The following is a 26,369-nucleotide window of genomic DNA, read 5'->3' on the forward strand; positions in this document are numbered from 1 at the left end:
AGAACTTAAAGTATAGTAAAAAAAAAAAAAAAAAAAAACAAAGACCAAAGGTAGATAAATCAATGAAGATGAGGAAAAACCAGTGCAAAAAGTCTGAAAATTCAAAAAAACAGAACACCTCTTCTCCTCCAAAGAATCATGACTCCTTGCCAGCAGGGAACAAAACTGAACAGAGAATGAGTTTGATGAACTGACAGAAGTAAGCTTCAGAAGGTGAGTAATAACAGACTCCTCTGATAGAAAGGAGCATGTTCTAACCCAACACAAGGGAGCTAAGAACCTTGAAAAAAGGTTAGATGAATGGCTAACTTGAATAACCAGTTTAGAGAGAAGATAAATGACCTGATAGAGCTGAAAAACAAAGCACAAGACCTTCATGAAACATACATAAGTATCAATTGCTGAATCGATCAAGTGAAAGAAAGGATATCAGAGATTAAAGATCAACTTAATGAAATAAAGCCTGAACACAAGATTGGAGAAAAAAATGAAAAGGAATGCACAAAGCCTCCAAGAAATATGGGACTATTTGAAAAGACCAAACCTGCGTTTGATTGGTGTACCTGAAATTGATGAGGAAAAAGGAACCAAGTCAGCATACACTCTTCAGGATGTTATCCAGGAGAATTTCCCCAACCTAGCAAAATAGACCAACACTCAAATTCAGAAAAAACAAAGAACACCACAAAGATACTTCTTGAGAAGAGTAACCCCAAGACACATAACTTTCAGATTCACCAAGGTTGAAATGAATGAAAAAATGTTAAGGGCAGCCAGAGAGAAAGGTCGGGTTACCCACAAATGGAAGCCCATTAGACTAACAGTGGATCTCTCTGCAGAAACCCTACAGGCCAGAAGAGAGTAGAGGCCAGTATTCAACATTCTTAAAGAAAAGACTTTTCAACCCAGAATTTTATATCCAGCCAAGCTAAGCTTCAAAGTGAAAAAATAAAATAAAATCCTTTACAGACAAGCAAATGCTGAGAGATTTTGTCACCACCATCTTGCCTTACAAGAGCCCCTGAAGGAAGCACTAAATATGGAAAGGAACAACTGGTACCAGCCACTGCAAAAGCATACCAAATTGTAAAGGCCATTGACACTATAAAGAAATTGCATCAACTAATGGGCAAAATAACCAACTAGCATCATAATGAAAGGATCAAATTCACACATAACAATATTAACCTTAAATGTAAATGGACTAAATGCCAAAGTTAAAAGACAGAGATAGGCAAATTGGATAAAGAGTCAAGACCCATCAGTGTTCTGCATTCAGGAGACACATCTCACCTGCAAAGACACACCTAGGCTCAAATTAAAGGGATGGAAGAAGATTTACTGAACAATTAGAAAGCAAAAAAAAAGCAGGGGTTGCAATCCTAGTCTCTGATAAAACAGACTTTAAACCAACAAAGATTAAAGAAAAAGACAAAGAAAGGCATTACATAATGGTAAAGGGATCAATGCAACAAGAAGAGCTAACTATCCTAAATGTATATGCACCCAATACAGGAGCACCCTGACTCATAAAACAAGTTCTTAGAGACCTACAAAGAAACTGAGGACCCCACACAATAATAGTGTGAGACTTTAACACCCCATTGTCAATATTAGACAGATCAATGAGACAGAAAATTTAACAAGGATATTCAGGACTTGAACTCAGCTCTGGACCAACCGGACTTAATAGACATCTACAGAACTCTCCTTCCCAAATCAACAGAATATACAGTCTTCTCAGCATCACATCGCACTTCTTCTAGAATCAACCACATAATTTAAAGTAAGACACTCCTCAGCAAATGTAAAAGAACAGAAATCTTAGTCTCTCAGACCACAGTACAATCAAATCAGAACTGAGGATTAAAAAACTCACTCAAAACTGCACGACTACATGGAAACTGAATAACCTCCTCCTGAACGACTACTGGGTAAATAATGAAATTAAGGCAGAAATAAACGAGTTCTTTGAAATCAATGAGAACAAACACACAACGTACCAGAATCCCTGGGATACAGCTAAAATAGTGTTTAGAGGAAAATTTAGACCACTAAATGCCCACAGGAGAAAGAGGGAAAGATCTAAAATCGACACCGTGACATCACAATTAAAAGAACTAGAGAAGCAAGAGCAAACAAATGCAAAAGCTATCAGAAGACAACAAATAACTACGATCAGAGCAGTACTGAAGAAGATGGAGATGCAGAAACTCTTCAAAAATTAATGAATCCAGGAGCTGGTTTTTTGTTAAGATTAACAGAATAGATAGACTGCTAGCCAGACTAATAAAGAAGAAAAGAGAAAAGAATCAAATAGACACAATGAAAAATGATAAAGGGGATACTACCACTGACCCCAAAGGAATACAAACTACCATCAGAGAATACTAAAAACTCCTCTATGCAAATAAACTGGAAAATCTAGAATTAATGGATAAATTCCTTCACACATATACCCTCGCAAGACTAAACCAGGAACAGAAAAACAAACACCACATATTCTCACCTATAAGTGTGAGTTGAACAATGAGAATACACGGACACCGGGAGGGGAACAACACACACCAGGGCCTGTCAGGAGGTTAGGGGACTAGGGGAGGGATAGCATTAGGAGAAATATCTAATGTAGATGACGGGTTGTTGGGTGCAGCAAACCACCATGGCACATGTATACCTATATAACAAACCTGCCTGTTCTGCACATGTATCCCAGAACTTAAAGTGCAATAAAAAAAAAAAAAAGAAAGAAAGAAATAGCAGAACAGTAGTTAGTAGAGGTAGAGAAGTAAGGGAGATAGCCAGAAATTGGTTAACAGATACAAAAGTTCAGCTATATAAAAGGAATATGTTATAGTGTTCTATAGCAGAATAGGGTGACTATAATTAACAACACTTTATTGTATACTTTAAGATAGCTAGAAGAGCAGATTTTTAATGTTTCCAGCATGAGGAAATGAAAAATATTTGAGGTTATAGATATGTTAATCACCCCGCTTGATCATTACACATTGTATACAAGTACTGAAATATTACAGTACACCCCATAAATATGTACAATTATTGTGCCCACTGAAATAATAAATTATAAATTTATTATATCAATAATATAAATTTATATATGATATATAATATAAATTTATAATATGTTTATAATATGTAATACGGTATTATACATTTCATTATTATAATTTGTAATATTTATAAATTATAACTAAATAAGTAATAATTAAATCAAATAAATAAAGGCTAAGAAAACAAAAGACAACAAGTGTTGGTGAGAATATGGAGAAATTGGAACCCTCATGTCCTACTGATGGAAATGTAAAATGGTGCAGCTGTTAAGGAAAATACTAAGGCAGTTCATGAATTAAAAATAGAATTACCACATATCCCAGAAATGCCACTTCTGGGTATATACCCAAGAGAATTGAAAACAGCACAACAAAGAGATATTTGTTTACTCATATTCATAATAGCATTACTCACAAAGTCAAAAGGTGAAAGTAATCTGGGTGCCCATCAACAGATAAATGGGTAAGCAAATTTGATTTATAAATACAACGGAATATTAATCACCCTTAGAAAGGAAGAAAAATCTGACACATGCGAAAATATGAGTGAACCCTTAGAACATAACATTAGGCTAAGTGAAATAAACCAGTCACAAAAGAGCAAATATGTAATGATTCCACTTTTATGAGGTACCCAGCATACTCGATTTTATAGAGACACAAAGTAGAATGTTGGTTGCCATGGGATGGTGGAAGGGAGAAATGTAGAGTTATCATTTGAAGTGGGGGTGGGATTCTACAACATTTCTTCCTGCATCATCTATGGCTCTGGACACTTCTCTTTGGGCAACCCATTCCCTTTGACTTCAGATAAATTTCAGGGCAAGAGATAAGGGAATGGGAATTTTAACTGCAGCTAGTCTACACAGTCTCTGGCAGATAAGACTGACAAAGACCTCAAAGAATGTGGTGGGCCACCTTTACAAGGCCCATCTTCTGTTCTTGTGTTACAATGGACGCACTTCATGGAATTATTTATATTAATATAAATTAATTTCTATTAGTTCCAACTAGTTTGCATAGTTGAGGAAATTATGTTACTTCAGTTTTGTTTGTTGATTACTCTGTTGATAGAGACGGTTTTGCCATGTTACCCAGGCTGGTCTCAAATTCCTGAACTCATGCAATCTGACCACAACAACTTCCCAAATTGCTGGGATTACAGGCATGATCTACAATGCCTGGCTAAGAGTTATTATTAAATGGGTACAAAGTTTCCGTTTTGCAAGATGAAAAGGATTCTAGAGATGTATGGCAGTGACATTTGCACAACAATGTGAATGTAATTAATACCGATACACTATACACTTAAAATGATTAATACAGAAATTTTAATGTTATGTGTATTTTCCCACAATCTTTTTTACAAAATTTTAAAAATTATGCACAATAAACAAGTGAGATTTATCCCAGAAATGCAAAAGTGGTTCAACAAGAAAGTCGATCAGTGTATTATACCATATTAGAATAAAAGAGAAAAACATGTTCATCTCATTAGATGCAGAAAAAAATATTGACAACTTTTAATACCCATCATAACAAAAACACTCAGAAAACTCTAAATGAAATAAAACTCCCTTACCAAATAAAGTATATTTATGAAAACTCCAATGCTAAAGCATACTGAATTGTGAAAGACTAAAAGCTTATAACTTAAAATCAGAAAGAAAAGGAAAAAAACAAGGATGTTCATTTTTACTACTTTTTTTTTTTTTTGAGACAGAGTCTCGCTCTGTCGCCCAGGTTGGAGTGCAGTGGCATGATCTCGGCTCACTGCAAGCTCCACCTCCTGGGTTCATGCCATTCTCCTGCCTCAGCCTCCGGAGTAGCAGGGACTACAGGCGCCTGCCACCACGCCTGGCTAAATTTTTTTATTTTTAATAAAGATGGGGTTTCACCATGTTAGCCAGGATGGCCTCAAACTCCTGACCTTGTGATTCGCCCACCTCGGCCTCCCAAAGTGCTAGGATTACAGGCATAAGCCACCACGCCTGGCCCATTTTTACTGCTATTAAACATAGTATTCAAAGTTCTAGCCAAAGAAATTAGGCAATAAATGAAATAAAACACATTCAAAAAGGAAAGGAAAAATTCAGATCATGTGTATTTGAAGATAACATGATTCTGTATATAGACAAATCTCATACAGTACAGATAGAAACAAGTAGAGCTAATAAATGATTACAGCATAATTTTAGAATACAAGATCAATGCAAAAATCAGTTGTCTCTCAGGGCTGATGCTAGTGCCTGCCATTAGGGGACCTGTAGATAGGATTGCCCAGTCCAGCGACACCCATCTTGATCCCCCTGGGGCTGAGAGAGGAGCCCAGACTACTTTGAATTCCAGAGATTAACATATGGTCTGAGGAAACAGAGAAGTTCCCCCAGAAAACAAGGATCAAGCTGTGCTGGATCAAGTTGTGCCAGCCACAGCTGGCTTTTGCTCATAAGTGCCATCTACTGATTTGTATGTCAAACTGCACAGGCCAATATAAAACTACCCACAGAGGTGAACACAGTTATATAATCAAAGTCAAAGGCCCTACACAGCATATTTTATAGTCACACCCCATAGGAAGCAGGAGAGAAAAAGGAAAGAAAAAAAATAGGGAGAGGAAAAACAATTCTATCTGCACAAAAATAATTTCAAAAACCAGAAGGGATAGCCTCTTCAAATAAGAAGAAACCCGCATAAGAATTCTGGTACCATGAAATGTCTTAATGTTGTAAAACCACCAAAGGATCACATGAACTCCCCAGCAATGAACCCTAATCAAACTAGCAACTCAGAAATGACAGATAAACAATTCAAAATATGGATTGTAAGTAAGCTTAGTGATCCAAGACAAGGTTGAAAGTCAATGCAAATAAACTACTAAAGCAGTCCAGGAAATGGAGCGACAGATAAACATCTTAAAAAGAAATCAAAGCTTCTGGAATTGAAGGACTCACTTAAGGAATTTCAGAATACAAGTGAAGGGTTTATCAACAGACTGGACCAATTTCAGAGCTTGAACACCAGTCTTTTGAACTAACTCAGACAAAAATAAAGAAAAAATAATTTTAATAAATGAACAAAGTCTTCAAGAAATACATGATTATTTAAAAGGAGTAAACCTAGGGATTATTGGCATTCCTGAGAGAGAAGTAAAAGTAACCAATCTAGAAAATATATTTGAGCTAATAAGTTGAGAAAATGTTCCCAAACTTGCTAGACAGGTAGACATCCAAATACAATAAACCCAGGGAATATATGTGAGACACTATACAAAATGATCATCACCAAGGCATTTATTCACCAGGCAGTTCAAAACCAAGGCTAAAACATAATTTTAAAGGCAACTAGAGAAAAAGGTCAGATCACATACAAAGAGAACCTTGGCAAGCTAAAAGGATGCTCAGCCTATTTTCAACATTCATTTTTAAAAAAATTACAAAAACAGAATTTTATATTTTGCCAAACTAAGCTTCAAAAGCAAAGAAATACAATCTTGTCCAAACAAGTAAGTGCCAGGAAAATCTGTTACCATTAGACCAGGCTTATAAGACATCATTAAGGGAATTCTAAATATGGAAATGAAAGAACAATACCTGCTACCAAAAAAACACACTTAAGTATGTAGCCCACAGACTCTATAAAGCAATCACACTATAGAAACTACAAAGCCACCAGCTAACCACTTCACAACAGAATCAAAACCTCATATATCAATGTTAACATTGAAGATAAACAGTCTAAATACTCCACATAAAAGGCAAAGAGCAGGAAGTTGGATTAAAAATAAGACCCATCCTTCTACTGTCCTCAAGACTGAGACCCATCTTCTACTAGTAGAAGTAGAAGACCCATCTCAGACCTAGAAGAACAATCTCAGACCTAGAAAACCCTAAAGAACCTTCCAAAACTCCTGGGACTGATATACAACTTCAGTGAGATTTCAGTACACAAAATACATATTCAAAAATCTGTAGCATTTTTATACACCAAAAATGTTCATGCTGAAAGCCAAATCAAGAACTCAATCCCATTTACAATAGCCACAGCAGAAAACCTAGGAATACAACTAACAAATAGGGCAAAAAGGTCTCTACAAGGAGAGCTACAAAATACTGCTGAAGAAAATCAAAGATGACACAAACAAATGGAAAAACAGTTCATGCTTACGGATTGAAACAATCAATATCATTAAAATGGCTAGACTTCCCAAAGCTATCTACAGATTCAATGCTATTCCTATCAAACTACCAATGTCATTTTATTCTGAAATTCATATGGAACCGAAGAAGAGCCCAAATCCAAAGCGATCCTAAGCAAAAAGAACACTGGGAAGCTTCACATTAGGTGACTTCAAACTATACTGTAAGTTTACAGTAACCAAGAGAGCATGTAACTGGTACAAAACACAAATTGAACAAAAGTAGAGAAGCCAGAAATAAAGCCACACACCTATAGCCATCTCATCTTCAACAAAGTTGACAAAAATAATCAGCGAGGGAAAGAATTCTCTATTTAGTATCGGATAACTGACTAGCTATATGCAGAATGAAACTGGAACACTTCCTTGCACTTTATATAAACATTAACTCGAGATGGATTAATGATCTAAATTTAAGACCTCAAACTATAAGAATCACATAGAAAAAAAATCTATAAAATACCATTCTGGATACAGGCTTTAGAAAAGAATTTATGAATAATTCCTCAAAAGCAACTGGAACCAAAATGAATATTGACAAGTGGGACCTAATTAAAGAGCTTCTGCACAGCAAGAGAAACTACCAACAGAATAAACAGACAGCCTACAGAATGGAACAAAATATTTGCAAACTGTGAATCCAACAATGATTCAATAGTGAGAATCCATAAGGAAGTTAAACAATTCAACAGGTTAAAAAACAAGTAACCCCATTAAAAAGTGGGCAAAGGACATATGTCATTCTGAAGAAGACATACACATGGCCAACAAGCATATGACAGAATACTCAACATCACTAATAATCAGAGAACTGCAAATCAAAACCACAGTGAGATATCATCTCATACCAGTCAAAATGGATATGATTAAAAAGCCAAAACATAACAGATATTGGTGAGACTGCAGAGAAAAGAAGACACTTATATACTACTGGTGGGAATGTAAGTTAGTTCAGCCACTATGGAAAGCAGTTTGGAGATTTCTCAAAGAACTAAAAGCAGAACTACCATTTTATGCAGCAATTCCACTACTGGGTATGTACCCAATGGAAAACAAATTGTTCTACTAAAAAGACACATGTGCTCGTATGTCCATCCCTGCACTATTCACAACAGTAAACACATAGAGCCAACCAATGATGTGTCGCATAAAGAAAATGTGGTGCAGTTTGAATCGTGGTGCGACGAAGGAGTAGGTGGTGGGATCTCACCGTGGGTCCAATTAGCCTTTTCTCTGCGTTGCTTGCTTCAGCTTCAGCAGAATTCCAAAGGCTGGAAAGGACTCCAGAAAGGCCAAGACGAAGGCGGTTTCCCGCTCACAGAGAGCCGGCTTGCAGTTCCCAGTGGGCTTTATTCATCTACACCTGAAATCTAGGACGACCAGTCATGGACGTGTGGGCACGACTGCCGCTGTGTACAGCGCTGCCATCCTGGAGTACCTCACCGCCAAGGTACTCGAACTGGCAGGAAATGCATCAAAGGACTTAAAGGTAAAGCGTATTACTCCTTGTCACTTGCAACTTGTTATTTGTGGAGGTGAAGAATTGGATTCGCTCATCAAGGCTACAATTGCTGGTGATGGTGTCATTCCACACATCCACAAATCTCTGATTGGGAAGAAACCACAACAGAAGACTGTCTAAAGGATGCCTGGATTCCTTGTTATCTCATGACTCTAAATACTCTAACAGCTGTCCTGTGTTGGTGATTCCAGTGGACTGCATCTCTGTGAAAAACACAATTTTGCCTTTTTGTAATTCTATTTGAGCAAGTTGGAAGTTTAATTAGCTTTCCAACCAATCAAATTTTTGCATTCGAGTCTTAACCATACTTAAGTGTTACTGTGGCTTCAAAGAAGCTATTGATTCTGAAGTAGTGGGTTTTGATTGAGTTGACTGTTTTTAAAAATCTGTTTGGATTTTAATTGTGATGCAGAAGTTACGGTAACAAACATTTGGTTTTGTACAGACATTATTTCCACTCTGGTGGATAAGCTCAATAAAGGTCATATCCCCCAAAAAAAAGAAAAAGAAAAGAAAATGTGGTATATATACACCATGAAATGCTATGCAGCCATTAAAAAAATCATGTCTTTGCAGCAACATAGATGCCGCTGGAGGTCATCATCTTGTGAGAATTAATCCAGCAACAGAAAACCAAATACCACATGTTCTCATATGAAAGTGGGACACAAAGAAGGAAACAACACACACAGAATTACTATGGAGGGTAGAGAGATACAAAGGCAAGGGCTGAAAAACTACCTATTGGGTACTAGTCTCACTACCTGGGTGACAGCATTATTTGTACCCTAAACTTCAGCATCACACAGTATACCCATGTAACAAACGTGAACAAGCACTTCCTGAATCTAAAATAGGTCAAAAAAATTTTAAAAACAGAAGGCATTTAGTATGGTATCATTTTAAAATCAGGCAATCAATGGTCATAACTAAATACAAAATTTAAGATAAACTTGCCTTTTAAACTCAACCAGACCCTTGCAACAGAGGAGAAAAGAATATCTAATACCTAAATAAATTGAAAACTATCCCATGTTCAAGGATTGGAAGACTTAATATTGTTAAGATGGCAATACTCCTCAAAGTGATCTAAAAATTCATGCAATCCCTACAAAAATACCAATGGTCTTTTTTCCAGAAATGGGAAAGTTGATTATTCAATTTATATGCAACTACATGGTGATGAAGCAGCTACGTTTTCTGGGATATACACCCACAGATTTGTCATCATGCCCCAGGAAAATTTAGGACACGGACACATCTGAGTGGGTTAAGTAGCTGAACATTTAATAGAAGAAAGGAGAGAAAAGAGCAGCTTCTTATGAGACAGGGGGAAGAGGGGGAAGGAGGCAGACCCAGCAGATTTTATAGGCAGGCTGGAAAAGCCAGTGTCTGATTTACATAGAGCCCAAAGATTGGTTCAATCAGGTGTGGCATTTACATAGTGGACAGGGAAGGCAGCTACCTCACTCTAATCTTATTATGCAAATGGACTTTCCACTTGACCAGTGCCATCTTGTCTGCTCCTTACTGTACATGTGGCTGGCAAAGGGAAGGGAAGATGGAGCCGCCATTTTGACCATACCTAGTCACAGGTAGCTCTTTCCTACCAGATTCACTGGTGCAGGTTTCCAGCTTGCTTGTCTATGTCTGCAGCTCGATTTTACAGGCTGCTCTTTGCCAGAAAATGATTTGGGGTTGCTTTTCATTAAAAAAGAAAAATCTTACCGAGGACTCCCAAATGCTTACTTTCTGCCTAAGTAATTTCTTCTTAATTTCTGTATCAGTAAGTTCTCAGTTTCCAACTTCAAAACTTACTACAAGGTATAATAATCAAAAGTGTGGTCCTAGCATAAAGATAGACATCAAGACCAATGGAATAAAACCGAAATCAAGAAATAAACCTAAACATCTATGGCAAATTTAGTTTCATCAAGGGTGCCTAGATCATTTAATCAGAGGAAAGAATCTCTTCAACAAATGGTGATGAGACAAGAGGACAGTGAAATGCAGAAGAATGAAGCTGAGACCTTCCCTACTTCACTCCAAATGAAAAATATAACTGAAAATGAATGGAAAAACTTAAATATAAGAGCTAAAATTATAAAACTCTTAGAATAAAACATAGAGGTAAATCTTCATGACTTCATATTTGGCAATAGATTCATAAATTTGATACCAGAGTAGCAAAAGAAAAAATACATAAACCAAACTTCATCAAAATTAAACTTTGTGCATCAAGAATATAATTAGGAATGTGAAGTGACAACTGACAGAATGGGAGGAAATATTTTCATATTATATATACGTAAGAGTTTACTGTTTTGAAAACAAACAATTCTAACAGCTTAAAAAGAAAAATAAAGGCAACTTAATTTAAATAGGAAATGGACTTGAATGACATTTATCCAAAGAAGATATACAAATGGGTAGCAGTGTATTAAAAGAAGGTCAAAATCACTAGTCATTAAATACAAGTTAAAACCCCAATGAGACCTGGGTGTGGTGGCCCTCACCTGTAATCCCAGCACTTAGGAATGCCAAGGTAGGCAGATCACCTGAGGTCAAGAGTTCGAGACCAGCCTGGCCAACACGGTGAAACCCTATCTCTACCAAAAATACAAAAATTAGTCAGACGTGGTGGCACATGCCTGTAATCCCAGCTACTCTGGGGACTGAGGCAGGAGAATTGCTTGAACCCAGGAGGGAGAGGTTGCAGGGAGCTGAGAATGTGCCACTGCACTCCAGCCTGGGCAACAGAGTGAGACTCTGGCTCAAAATAAACAAATAAATAAATCCATACTGAGATACCACTTTACATTCACTAGGATGGCTTTAATAAACACAGAAAATTACAAGTATTAGCAATTATGTGGAAAAATAGAAATCCTTCTACATTGCTGGAAGGGATATAAAATGCCACATTCATCGTAGAAAAGTTTGGCTCTTATACAAGAAGATAAACATAAAATTACCATTTGACCCAGCAATTCAACTCCTGAGTATATACCCAAGAATTGTGAAAATATGCCCATAAAGAAACATACACAAATGTTCAAAGCAAGATTATCTATAAGAAACGAAAGTTGGAAAAAATGCAAATGTCCATAAACAGATGAATAACAATTTGTGACACATATGCATGGAAAATAAAATATTTTTTATCCACAAAAAAAAATGAAGTACTGATGTGTGCTACAACTTAGATGAGCATCCAAAACAATGTAAATGTAAGGACCCTGAAAGAAAAGTTCGCATATGCTATGAGTTCTTTATGTATCCATAACAGGCAAACCCATAGAGACAGAAAGAAGATTAGAGGTTATTACCTGATGGAGTGGGGGAATGGAGTAATTATTTAATGAATATAATGTGTTTTTGTGGTGTGATAAAAACATTTGAAACCAGAGAAAGTTGATGGTTGCACAACATTATGAATACATTAAATACCACTTAGGTGTATGCTTTCAACTGGTTAATTGTATGTTGTGTGAATTTTACTTCAATTTTTAAAATGGCCTAACTCCCTGTTTTAGAGATTTAATGCAATCCTGTCAAAATCCCCATTGGCTCCTTTGAAGAAATTGACAAGTTAATCCTAAATTTCATATGAAGTTCAAGGGACCCAGAATAGTGAAAACAGCATTGAAAAAGGACAACAAAAGATTCACACTCCTTGATTTAGTAAGTTGATATTAATACAAAGGTACAGTAATTAAGACTTCAAGACAGTGTACTATAGGCATTAGGACAGACATATAGATCAATGGAGTAGAATTGAGAGCCCCCCCAAAAAAACCCTTCACACATTTATAGTCAATTGGATTTTGACAAGGTTGTTAAGACAATTCAACAGGGGGGAAAATAGCCTTTTCAAAAATGGTGCAATGACAACAGAGGTGATGTTTACATGGTATCTGATAGACACCAAATTCCATTTCTTACCTGGACCAATCATTTTAGTTTACACTCAATGAATCCTTCCCTCTTCCATCCACCTACTCTTTCCCATCACACACTTCTACACCTCTATGTAAAGCATCCCAACCCATCTGAAACCCCTACTCTGATTCTCACAGCAAATCTTTTAAGGCCTATTTCAATCCGCAGGAATGCAGGAAACCCATCTAGGTTAAGCCATTCTTTCCCATTCTCAAATAAACTGTGTGTAATAATGATGCCCATTTTCATCCTATGACATAATATTTTATATTTTCTAACTTGTTGATAATTGCTTCCATTTCACCTAAAAAGTGCATTTTGTTTCTCCTTGGGTAGATTTTTGTTGTTATTATTATTATTATACTTTAAGTTCTGGGATACATGCGCAGAACGTGCAGGATTGTTAAATAGGTATACACGTGCCATGGTGGTCTCCTGCACCTGTGAATCTGTCATCTACATTTCCCCTAATGCTATCCCTCCCCTAGCCCTCCACCCCTTGACAGGCCCCAGTGTGTGATGTTCCCCACCCTGTGTCTATGTGTTCTCATTGTTCAACTGCCACTTACGAGTGAGAACATACGGTGTTTGGTTTTCTGTTCCTGTGTTAGTTTACCGAGAATGATGGCTCCCAGCTTCATCTATGTCCCTGCAGAGGACATGAACTCATCTTTATTATGCCTGCATAGTATTCATGGTGTATATGTGCCCCATTTTCTTTATCCAGTCTGTCATTGATGGACATTTGGGTTGATTCCAAGTCTTTGCTATTGTGATAGTGCCACAATAAACAAATGTGTGCATGCGTCTTTATAATATAATAATTTGTAATCCTTTGGGTATATATCCAGTAATGGAATTGCTGAGTCAAATGGTATTTCTAGTTCTAGATCCTTGAGGAATTGCCACACTACCTTCCACAATGATTGAACTAATTTATACTCCCACAAACAGAGTCAAAGCATTTCTATTTCTCCACATCCTCTTCAGCATCTGTTGTTTCCTGACTTTTTAATGATTGCCATTCTAATTGGCAAGAGATGGTATCTCGTTGTTTTTATTTGCATTTCTCTAATGACTAGTGATGATGAGCTTTTTTTCATGTTTCTTGGCCACATAAATGTCTTCTTTTGAAAAGTGTCTGTTCATATGCTTCACCTGCTTGTTGATGGAGATTTTTTTTTTCTTTTAAATTTGTTTAAGTTCCCTGTAGATTCTGGATATTAACCTTTTGTCAGATGTACAGATTGTAAAAATTTTCTCCCATTCTGTAGGTTGCCTGTTCACACGGATGATAGCTTATTTTGCTGTGCAGAAGCTTTTTAGTTTAATTAGATCTCACTTGATTTTGTTGCTGTTGCTTTTGGTGTTTTAGTCATGAAGTCTTTGCCCATGTCTATGTCCTGAATGCTATTTCCTACGTTTTCTTCAAGGGTTTTTGTGGTTTTAGGTCTTATGTTTAAGTCTTTAATCCATCTTCAGTTAATTTTTGTATAAGGTGTAATGAAGGGGTCCAGTTTCATTTTTCTCCATATGGCTAGCCAGTTTTCCCAACACCCATTTATTAAATAGGAAATCCTTTCCCAATGCTTGTTTTTGTCAGGTTTTTCAAAGATCAGATGGTTGTAGATGTGTGGCTTTATTTCTGAGGCTTCTGTTCTGTTCCATTGGTCTATATATCTGTTTTGGTATCAGTACCATGCTGTTTTGGTTACTGTAGCCTTGCAGTATAATTTGAAGTCTGGTAGCGTGACGCCTCCAGTTTTGTTCTTTTTGCTTAGGATTTTCTTGGCTATATAGGCTCTCTTTTGGTTCCACATAAAATTTAAAGTAGTTTTTTCCAATTCTATGAAGAAAGTCAATGGTAGCTTGATGGGGATAGCATTGAATCTATAAATTACTTTGGGCACTATGGCCATTTTCACGATATTGATTCTTCCTATCCACGAGGATGGAATGTTTTTCCATTTGTTTATGTCGTCTCTTATATCCCTGAGCAGTGATTTGTACTTCTTGAAGTGGTGCTTCACATCCCTTCTAAGTTGATTCCTAGGTGTTTTATTCTCTTTGTGGCAATTGTGAATGGGAGTTCACTCGTGATTTGGCTCTCTGTTTATTATTTGTGTCTAAGATGCTTGTGATTGTTGCACAATGAATTTGTGTTCTGAGACTGCTGAAGTTGCTTATTAGCTTAAGGAGATTTGAGGCTGAGACGATGAGGTTTTCTAAATGTACAATCACATCATCTGCAAACAGTGACAATTTGACTTCCTCTCTTTCTATTTGAATAACCTAATTTCTTTCTCTTGCCTGACTGACCTCACCAGAACTACCAATACTATGTTGAATAGGAGTGGGGAGAGAGGGCATCCTTTTCTTGTGTCAGTTTTCAAAGGAAATGCTTCCAACTTTTGCCCATTCAGTATGATATTCGCTATGGTTTGTCATAAATAGCTCTTATTATTTTGAGATACGTTCCATCAATACCTCGTTTATTTAGAGGTTTTAGCATGAAGAGGTATTAAATTTTTTTGAAGGCCTTTTCTGCATCTATTGAGATAATGATGTGGGTTTTGTCATTGGTTCTGTTTATATGATGGATTACATTTATTGATTTGTGTATGTTGAATCAGCCTTGCATTCCAAGGATGAAGCCAACTTGATCGTAGTGATAAGCGTTTTGATGTGTTGCTGGATTTGGTTTGCCAGTATCATATTGTGGATTTTCACATTGATCTTCATCAGGTATATTGACCTGAAATTTTCTTTTTCTCTTGTGTCTCTGCCAGGTTTTGGTATCAGGATGATGCTAGCCTCATAAAATGATTTAGGGAGAATTCCCTCTTTTTCTATTGTTTGGAATAGTTTCAGAAGGAATAGGATCAGCTCCTCTTTGTACCTCTGATAGAATTTGGCTCTGAATCAGTGTTTTGTTTTGTTTGTTTGTTTGTTGTTTTTTGTTTTGTTTTGTTTGGTTTGGTTGGTAGGTTCTTCATCACTGTCCCAATTTCAGAACTTGTTATTGGTCTATTCATGGATTCTACTACTTCCTGGTTTAGTCTTGGGAGGGTGTATGTGTCTAGGAATTCATCCATTTCTTCTAGATTTTCTGGTTTACTTGCGTAGAGGTGTTTACAGTATTCTCTGAGGGTAGTTTGTATTTCTGTGGGATCAGTGGTGATATGCCCTTTATCATTTTTATTGTATCTATTTGATCTTCTCTCTTTTCTTCTTTATTAGTCTAGCTACTGGTCTATTTTCTTAATCTTTTCAAAAAACAACTTCTGGATTCATTGATTGTTTGAAGGAGCTTTCGGGTCTCTATCTTCTTCAGTTCTGCTCTGATCTTAGTTATTTCATGTCTTCTGCTAGTTTTGAATTGTTAGCTCCTGCTTCTCTCGTTCTTTTAATTGTGATATTAGAGTGTTGATTTTAGATATTTCCCACTTTCTCCTGTGGGCATTCAGTACTATAAATTGCTCTCTAAACACTGATTTACATGTGACTCAGAGATTCGGGTACATTGTGTCTTTGTTCTCATTGGTTCCAAAGAACTTATTTATTTCTGCCTTAATTTTATTGTTTACTCAGTATTCATTCAGGAGCAGGTTGTTCAGTTTACATGTTGTTGCGTGGTTTTCAGTGAGTTTCTGAATCCTGAGTTCTAGTTTGATTATACTGTGGTCTGAGAGACTGTTTGCTATGATTTCCACACTTTTGCATTTGCTGAGGAGTGTTTTATGTCCAATTATGTGGTCAATTTTAGAATAAGTGCAATGTGGTGCTGAGAATGTACATTCTGTTGATTTGGAGTGGAGAGTTCTGTAGATGTCTATTTGGTTCACTTGGTCCAGAGCTGGGTTCAAGTCCTGGATATCCTTGTTCATTTTGTGTCTCATTGGCCTGTCTAATATTGACAGTGGGTTGTTAAAGTCTCCCACTATTATTGTGTGGGAGTCTAAGTCTCTTTGTAGGTCTCTAAGAACTTGCTTTATGAATCTGGGTGCTCCTGTATTGGGTGCATATATATTTAGGATAGTTAGCTCTCCTTGTTAAATTGATCCTTTTACTATTTTGTAATGGCCTTCTTTGTCTCTTTTGATCTTTGTTAATTTAAAGTCTGTTTCATCAGAGACTAGGATTGCAACCCCTGCTTTTTTTTTTTTTTTTGCTTTCCATTTGCTTGGTTAATCTTCCTCCATTCCTTTATTTTGAGCCTATGTGTGTCTTTGTACATGATATGGGTGTCCTGAACATAGCACACCGATGGGTCTTGACTCATTATCCAACCTGCCACTCTGTGTCTTTTAACTAAGACATTTATCTCATTCACATTTAAAGTTAATATTGTCATATGTGAATTTGATCCTGTCATTATGATGTTGGCTGATTATTTTGCCCATTAGTTGATACAGTGTCTTCATAGTGTCAATGGTCTTTACAATTTGGTATGTTTTTGCAGTGGTTGGTACCGATTTTTCCTTTCCATATTTAGTGCTTCCTTCAGGAGCTCTTGTAAGGCAGGCCTGGTGGTGACAAAATCCCTCAGCATTGGTTTGCCTGTAAAAAATGATATTTCTCCTTTGCTTATGAAGTTTAGTTTGGCTGGATATGAAATTCCGGGTTGAAAATTCCTTTCTTTAAGAATGTTGAATATTAGCCCCTGCTGTCTTTTGGCTTGTAGAGTTTCTGCCAAGAGATCTGCTATTAGTTTGATGAACTTCCCGTTGTGGGTAACCTGACCTTTCTTTCTGGCTGCCCTTAACATTTTTCCCTTCATCTCAACCTTGGTGAATCTGACGATTATGTGTCTTGGTGTTGCTCTTCTCAAAAAGTATCTTTGTGGTGTTCTCTGTATTTCCTGAATTTGAATGTTGGCCTGCTTTTCTAGGTTGGGGAAGTTCTCCTGGATAATATCCTGAAGAGTGTTTTCCAACTTGGTTCCATTCTCCTCATCACTTTCAGGTACACCAATCAAATGTAGATTTGATCTTTTCACATAGTCTCATATTTCTTGGAGGCTTTGTTTGCTCCTTTTCATTCTTTTTTCTCTCGTCTTCATGCTTTATTTCATTAACTTGATCTTTAATCTCTGATATTCTTTTTTCTGCTTGATCAATTTGGCTATTGATACTTGTGTGTGCTTCATGAAGTTCTCATGCTGTGTTTTTCAGCTCTATCAGGTCATTTATGTTTTTCTCTAAATTGGTTATTCTAGTTAGCATTCATCTAACCTTTTTTCAAGGTTCTTAGCTTTCTTGCATTGGGATAGAATATGCTCCTTTAGCTCAGAGAGTTTGTTTTCACCCACCTTCTGAAGCCTACTTCTGTCAATTCATCAAACTCACTCTCCGTCTAGTTTTGTTCCCTTGCTGGCAAGGAGCTGTGGTCCTTTGGAGGAGAAGAGGCATTCTGGTTTTTTAAATTTTCAGACTTTTTGTGTTGGTTTTTCCTCATCTTTGTGGATTTATCTACCTTTGGTCTTTTATGCTGGTGACCTTTGTATGAGATTTTTGTTGATGTTGACGCTATTTCTTTCTGTTCATTAGTTTTTCTTCTAACAGTAAGGCACCTCTTCTGCAGGTCTGTTGGAGGTCCACTCCAGACCCTCTTTGCCTGGGTATCACCAGTGGAGGCTGCAGAACAGCAAAGATTGCTGCCTTCTCCTTCCTCCAAAAGCTTCATCCCAAAGGGGCACCCACCAGATGCCACCCAAAGCTCTCCTGTATGATGTGTCTGTTGATCCCTGCTGGGAGGTGTTTCCCCATCAGGAGACTTGGGGTCAAGCACCCACTTGAGGAAGCAGTCTGTCTCTTAGCAAAGCTCAAGCACTGTGCTGGGAGATCAGCTGATCTCTTTAGAGCTGGCAGGTAGGAAAGTTTAAGTTGGCTGAAGCTGCGCTCAAAGCCGCCCCTTCCCCCAGGTGCTCTGTCCCAGGGAGATGGACACTTTATGTACAAGCCCCTGACTGGGACTGCAGCCTTTCTTTCAGAGATGTCCTGCCCAGAGAGGAAGAATCTAGAGAGGCAGTCTAGCGACAGTGGCTTTGCTGAGCTGCAGTGGGCTCCACCCAGTTCTAACTTCCTTGTGGCTTTGTTTACACTGTGAGGGGAAAACCACCTACTCAAGCCTTAGTAATGGTAGATGCCCCTCCCCTCACCAAGCTCCAGCATCCTGGGTCAACTTCAGACTGCTGTGCTGGCAGCAAGAACTTCAAGCCAGTGGATCTTAGCTTGCTGGGCTCCATGGGGGTTGGATTCATTGAGCTAGACCCCTTGGCTCCCTGGCTTCAGCTGCCTTTCCAGCGGAGTGAACAGCTCTGTCTCATTGGTGTTCCAGGTGCCACTGGTGTATGAAATAAAGAACTCCTGCAGCTAACTCGGTGTCTGCCCAAACAGCTGCCCAGTTTTGTGCTTGAAACCCAGGGCCCTGGTGCTGTAGGCACCTGAGGGAATCTTCTGGTCTGCAGGTTGCTGAGACTGTTGGAAAAGCATAGTATCTGGGCGGGAATGCACAGTTCCTCATGGCAGGGTCTCTCACAGTTTCCCTTGGCTAGGGGAGGGAGTTCCCTGACTCCTTGAGCTTTCCAGGTGAGGTGATGCCCCACCCCGCTTCTGCTCACTCTCTGTGGGCTGCAGCCACTGTCTAACCAGTCCAAATGAGATGAGCTGGGTACCTTAGTTGGAAATACAGAAATCACCGACCTTCTGCGTTGATGTCACTGGAAGCTGCAGAACAGGGCTTTTCCTATTCTGCCATCTTTATTGTTCAGGTAGATTATATTTATCTAAACAATTGAGTCTATGTATTCTAAATATTTAACAACTTAGTTTTATATTTTCTATGATGCTTACTTGATATTCATCCATACAATAAAATCTTAAAATGCTTCTCAAGCATTACTCCTTGACCACTTAAACATCCATAGTAAACCCAAAACCTAGTCAATGAATCACAAATATGCAAGCAGTCACATAACTAAGCTTTTGTTAACATTTTACCTTCTCCATTTTGATCAGGAAGCAATCAATAAAGTCCCGAGGGTTGTTCATGTCCATTGATTCTTGGTGTTCTTTTACTTTCTCCAAAACGTAACTTTTCACAAAAGCAATGTTTTTAAGTAATTTGTTATGGGCTCCCGGGAAATAATCAATGAAAAGAGGAAAATTATTGCATATCTAAGAGAAAACAATAATTTATCAAATTAAAAGTATTTAATAAAAGCATACATACCATATACCAAGCTCTGGTTGTAATTTAAAGATATAAATATAAATAAAATATATTCTATATCTTGATGGAGAAATTTTTATTGTACATATGTAGTAATTCTCTGATTAAAAAAGATTTGAGGAAGAAAATTCTTACCAGAGAATCAAAGATGATAATCATTTCCTAGACTCATATCTCCTTTTTATAGTATAAAAACATCTTTATATTAATTCTCTTACTTTTTACATTTCTTCTCTACAATCTTGAAATATAAGATGGTATCAATTACTACATTCACGTTTTGTAGATGACAGCATAGGTTAAAAGAATTTGGAAAATCTGATTGATAGTACAAAGCTGGTCCCTACTATACTGATTTCTATCAAGCAACCTCTGAAATGTAATTAGTGTTTTAGAAGTTGGAGGGGTTCAAAGATGCTTCAAATTCCAACTGTGCACCAGAGCAGTTAAATGACTTATCTAAAATCACACAGTTATTATCTAGGCAGAGTATAAAACATGCCAGTTCAGCACAGGGTAAAAGTGTGATGTCTGTTTATGGTTCATACACACACAATAAAACAATAATTTTGTCATTCCTAACCCAACGATCTCATCAGCTAGAATCCCAACTGAGATATCAAACACCCCTGCCCTATTCAGTGTTTTTTGGCAGCTTCTATGGTTCCAAATATTCTCCCTCCTTGAAGGAGATAACGTCTTTTAGATTAGGATATTTCTGCCACATAATACGACAAAGTGTGAATTGAAGGACAAGCTTTCTGAGTAATGGAAGCCTCCAAAGTGCCTGGATGTCCATGCAGTGATATGACCACACTTTGGGGCTGTCACCAAAGTACTTTATAGAAACAGGGCTTTGGAGTTTAGTGGAAAAAACACTGATCAGGGAGCTAATGGACTTAGAAGCCAGATCTATATTGGGGCATTCATTTCTTGTGCATAAAATAAAGGGCTTTGCCATCTTTCCCAGATATTTACCCCATGGTTGTATGGGCAAGACTGTGGTATTCAAAAATGCACTTCAGGGTTTGGTCCATATAGAATTTTGAATTTGTCAGAAAAAAAGAGCATAAGTGGTTTCTCAGGAAGCAAAAATCTTGGCCTTACCTGGATCCAGGGGCTGCTCCCAATCTTGATGTTTTCATTCAATTTTTCCATCAAGTTAAGAAATTGCTGATCTTTATAATCAAAACGTTTATGGAAAATAATGGAGCAGATCACATTGCAGGGAGCACAGCCCAGGATGAAAGTGGGATCACAGGGTGAGCCTAAAGAATTGGAAACAATTTTAAAATACTAGTAAACTGTAGTTATAAAGCACTTTGTATTTGTTAACAGATAATAATAGTTTAAAAGTTTTAAGCAATGTTTTACCTAAGAATTCCCTTAACAGCAAAAAAAAAAGAGTTTGGCATGCATAAAATCAACACACCACTTTTACATTAATTCTGAAGTAACCATTACAACCCAGCTGGTTGAATAATGGTTGCTCAAATGCTAAATTTACATTCCTGGCCTATTTGTCTTTTACTTTGGAAAGAAAAAAAGGAGAATTTTTTAAAAACCTAATATCAAGTTTCAGAGGGAATCACATCAGTCTGCAAAGTCTGTAGACAACAAAGCACTGAGATAGAAAGGGCGAGAATGGTTGGGGATTTCAAAGCTTTTTATATTATAATGAATAGCTAAAAGAATCATGCGTTGAATCAGTAGAGAGGAAGTAGAGAGACTATGGGTGAATTCATGTATTTGAGAAAATATATGTAAGAAGCAGAATGTGTTTTATGAGAAGGAAAACAAATATAAATGAATAGTATGTCTAACATAGATTAGTTTGTCAAAAAAATTAAACAAAAACTTTTTATTTGAAATGTAAATCCCAGGCAAGGCAAATATGGAAAAGTAAATTAGGTGGAGCACAGTGGCTCACATCTGTAATCCCAGCACTTTGGGAGGCCGAGGCAGGTGGATCACCTGAGGTCAGGAGTTCAAGACCAGCCTGGGCAACATGGTGAAATCTCATCTCTGCTAAGGATGCAAAAATTAGTCGAATGTGGTGGTGGGTGCCTGTAATCCCAGCTTCTTGGGAGGCTGAGGCAGGAGAATCTCTTGAATCCAGGAGGCAGAGGTTGCTGTGAGCCGAAATCACAGCAGTGCACTTCAGCCTGGCAAAAGAGTGAGACTCTGACTCAAAGAAAAAGAAAGAAAGAAAGAAAGAAAGAGAGAGAGAGAGAGAGAGAAAGGAAGGAAGGAAGGAAGGAAGGAAGGAAAAGGAAATTAATAAAAGGAGTTTTTTGTTTCTTCTTTAGTTTTTTAAAAATGAATTTTCTTCTTTAGGAACTAAATGCCCATCATCTCTAATCATCCTTCAAATTTAACTTATTTGAAATCTGACATTAATTAGGCCAAGTCTATCATTTATTAGCTAAATAAATTAAATTATAGGAAAGGTTTTCTTGTTTGGTGGAGAATCTCTGAAATAAAGTTGTAATCAAGTGATTGATAAACTTTTTAAATTTTTTTATTTTACTTTAAGTTCTGGGATACTGAAAGAAATCAGGCACATTCCTCAGTCTTGGGCCCAGCAAATACATTCAGCTTGACACCATATATCTCTCAATTTCCTGGGCCCAGTACAAACACGGCCCAGTGCAAATACAGACACCATATATCTCTCAATTTCCTGGGCCCAGTACAAACACGGCCCAGTGCAAATACATTCCTCCATATATCTCAGCTTGGGAAATCCTGGGAAATCCCCGATAAGGACACCGCCGTTTGTAGTTTTACTGAAAGCACGGGAACAATAGATAACTGCTAAATGTATAACTTAATATGTTAACCAATTGTAATGCTGTAACCTAAAGAATTCCCTTTTTCCCTGTTCCTCTGTAACCTTACAAGTCCTATTTTTATCGGGCTATAAAAAGTGAGCACGCGCATTGTTCGGGGCCCTCTTGTATGTTGTGGAACGGAGGGACCAAGTTCGAACTTGCATTAAAGATCCTTGCCGCTTGGCTTTGACTCTGGACTCTGGTGGTCTTCTTCAGGGAATAAACGGTCTGGGCATAACAATACATGTGCAGAATTGTGCAGATTTGTTATATAGGTATACGTGTCCCATGGTGGTTTGCTGCATCTATGAACTTGTCATCTAGGTTTTAAGCCCCACATGCATTAGGTATTTGTCCAATGCTCTCCCTCCCCTAGCCCTCCAACCCCTCGACAGGCCCTGGTGTGTGATGTTCCCCCTCTGTGTCCATGTGTTCTCATTGTTCAACTCCCACTTATGAGTGAGAACATGTAGTGTTTGGTTTTCTGTTCCTGTGTTAGTTTGATGAGGATGATGGTTTCCAGCTTCATCCATGTCCCTGCAAAGGACATGAACTCATTATTTTTTATGGCTGCATAGTATTCCGTAGTGTGTATGTCCCACATTTTCTTTATCCAGTCTGTCATTGATGGGCATTTGGGTTGGTTCCAAGTCTTTGCTACTGTAAATATTGCTGCAATAAACATATACATGCATGTATCTTTATAGTAAAATGGTTTATAATCCTTTGGGTATATACCTAGTAATGGGATTGCTAGATCAAATGGAATTTCTGGTTCTAGATCATTGAGGAATCAACACACTGTCTTCCACAATGGTTGAAATAATTTATACTCCCACCAACAGAGTGAAGGTGTTCCTATTTCTTCACATTCTCACCAGCATCTCTTGTTTCCTGACTTATTAATGATCACCATTCTAATTGGCATGAGATGGTATCTCATTGTGGTTTTGATTTGCATTCTCTAATGACCAGTGATGATGAACTGTTTTTCATATGTTTGTTGGCTGCATAAATCTCTTCTTTTGAGAAGTGTCTACTCACTCACTTTTTTTTTTTTATTATACTTTAATTGCTCTTTTTGATGGAGTTGTTTTTAAAAGATCAGTCACAGTGGTAGGAGAAAGTATAGGGAAAAGAAAAGATCTTCTGAAAGGTGAAAAGGCTCTGCATAGCTTCAGGTAGAATAGATGAAGGCAGCTGTTCTCTGACCCTGAGGCAGAGGGCAAGAATATGCACAAGGGAGGGAAGGGGAAGTCATCATGAACAGGCTTGTTTACTTATATTGACCAGGAGCTGACCTTTGATCATCCCTGCTTGATGTTCCCTGAAAGGGGAAAAATAAATATTAATTACCTACAGATTATGTGGGCTCCAGGTTTTCAGCATTGTGCCTGCACTGAATAAAAGCATGCAGCTCCAGCTTCTCGAGGCTACACTCTGGCCACTTAAGCCAGACAGTCTCCTAGCTGCTATTACACTGCATACCTGTATATGAGTACTCATTTCATCCATTGGCCAGGGTCTGCAGGACAGACCCAGCAGCTTGTTGTTGTTGTTGTTATTTTGTAAATTTGTTTAAGTTCCTTCTGGATTCTGGATATTAGACCTCAGTCAGATGGATAGATGGCAAAAATTTTCTTCCATTCTGTAGGTTGCCTGTTCACTCTTATGATAGCTTTCTTTGCTGTGCAGAAGCTCTTTCGTTTAATTAGGTCCCATTTGTCAATTTTGGCTTTTGTTGCCATTGCTTTTGGTGTTTTAGTCATGAAATCTTTGCCCATGCCTATGTCTTGAATGGTATTGCCTAGGTTTTCTTCTAGGGTTTTTACGGTTTTAGGTTTTACATTTAAGTCTTCAATCCATCTTGAGTTAATTTTGTATAAGATGTAAGGAAGGGGGGAGGCTTCAAGATGACCAAATATGAACAGCTCCAGTCTGCAGCTCCCAGTGTGAGTGATGCAGAAGATGGGTGATTTCTGCATTTCTAACTCAGGAACTGCGTTAATCATCACAGGGGTTTGTCAGACAGTGGGTGCAGCCCACAGAGCAGGGCATGGCATCGCCTCACCCGGGAAGTGCAAGGGGTGGGGGAATTCCCTTTCCTAGCACAAGGAAGACATGACAGATTGCACCTGGAAAATTGGGACACTCCCACCCTAATACTGCACTTTTCCAATGGCTTTAGCAAATGACACACCAGGAGACTATATCCTGCGCCTGTCTCAGAGGATCCCACACCCACGGAGCCCCACTCACTGCTAGTACTGCAGTCTGAGATCAAACTGTGAGGCAGCACTGAGGCTGGGGAGGGGCATCTGCCATTGTTGAGGCCTGAGTAGGTAAACAAAGTGGCTGGGAAGCTTGAACTGGGTAGAGCCCACCACAGCTCAAGGAGGCCTGCCTGTATCTGTAGACTCCACCTCTAGGGGTAAGGCATAGCTGAAAAAAAGGCAGCAGAACCACCTGCAGACTTAAACGTCCCTGTCTGACAGCTTTGAAGAGAGTAGTGGTTCTCCCAGCATGGACTTTGAGATCTGACAATGGACAGACTGCCTCCTCAAGTGGGTCTCTGACCCTGAGTAGCCTAACTGGGAGACACCTCCCAGTTGGGGGCGACTGACACCTCATATGGCTGGGTGACCCTAAGAGACAAAGCTTCCAGTGGAAGGATCAGACAGCAATGTTTGCCATTCTGCAGCCTCCACTGGTGATACCCAGGCAAACAGGGTTGGGAGTGGACCTCCAGCAAACCCCAACAAATGTGTAGCTGAGGGTCCTGACTATTAGAAGGAAAACTAACAAACAGAAAGGACATCCACACCAAAACCCCATCTGTACATCACCATCATCAAAGACCAAAGGTAGATAAAACCACAAAGATAGGGAGAAACCAGAGCAGAAAAGCTGAAAATTCTAAAAATCAGAGTGCCTCTTCTCCTCCAAAGGAATGCAGTTCCTCGCCAGCAACAGAACAAAGCTGGATGGAGAATGACTTTGACAAGTCAAGGGAAGAAGGATTCAGATGATTGGTAATAACAAATTTCTCCGAGCTAAAGCAGGATGTTCAAACCCATTGCAAACAAGCTAAAAATCTTCAAAAAAGATTAGACGAATGGCTAACTAGAATAAACAGTGTAGGGAAATCCTTAAATGACCTGATAGAACTGAAAACTATGGCACAAGAATTACGTGACACATACACAAGCTTCAGTAACCTATTTGATTAAGTGGAAGAAAGGGTATCAGTAATTGAACATTAAATGAATGAAATGAAGTGAGAAGAGAAGTTTAGAGAAAAAAGAGTAAAAAGAAATGAACAAAGCCTCCATGAAATATGGGACTATGTGAAAAGACCTTATACACCATGGAATACTATGCAGCCACAAAAAAGGATGAGTTTGTGTCCTTTGTAGGGACACGGATACAGCTGGAAACCATCATTCTCAGCAAACTATCACAAGAACAGAAAACCAAACACTACATGTTCTCACTCATAGGTGGTAACTGAACAATGAGATCACTTGGACTCGGGAAGGGGAACATCACACACTGGGGCCTATCAT

General features: G+C 38.1%; 1 protein-coding gene and 1 pseudogene across 3 annotated transcripts in view; one reads left to right on the top strand and one right to left on the bottom strand.

Annotated features, from left to right (window-relative positions):
* LOC105501637 overlaps positions 1–8,914 on the top strand; it is a 17,095-nt pseudogene extending 8,181 nt beyond the window's left edge.
* LOC105501587 (cytochrome P450 2C9) overlaps positions 1–26,369 on the bottom strand; it is a 75,799-nt gene that overhangs the window by 37,106 nt on the left and 12,324 nt on the right. For 2 of the 3 annotated variants that reach the window (XM_011927572.1, XM_011927575.1), the window contains 2 exons: positions 21,077–21,237; positions 19,738–19,914 (listed from right to left, as the gene is read on the bottom strand). In XM_011927572.1, the coding sequence (XP_011782962.1) occupies positions 19,738–19,914; positions 21,077–21,237 (338 nt within the window). The remainder of the gene's footprint in view (positions 1–19,737; positions 19,915–21,076; positions 21,238–26,369) is intronic. The other variant, XM_011927573.1, reaches the window with a different exon arrangement.

Source organism: Colobus angolensis, unplaced genomic scaffold (genome assembly GCF_000951035.1).
Source record: "Colobus angolensis palliatus isolate OR3802 unplaced genomic scaffold, Cang.pa_1.0 Scaffold73, whole genome shotgun sequence".
Taxonomy (NCBI): domain Eukaryota; kingdom Metazoa; phylum Chordata; class Mammalia; order Primates; family Cercopithecidae; genus Colobus; species Colobus angolensis.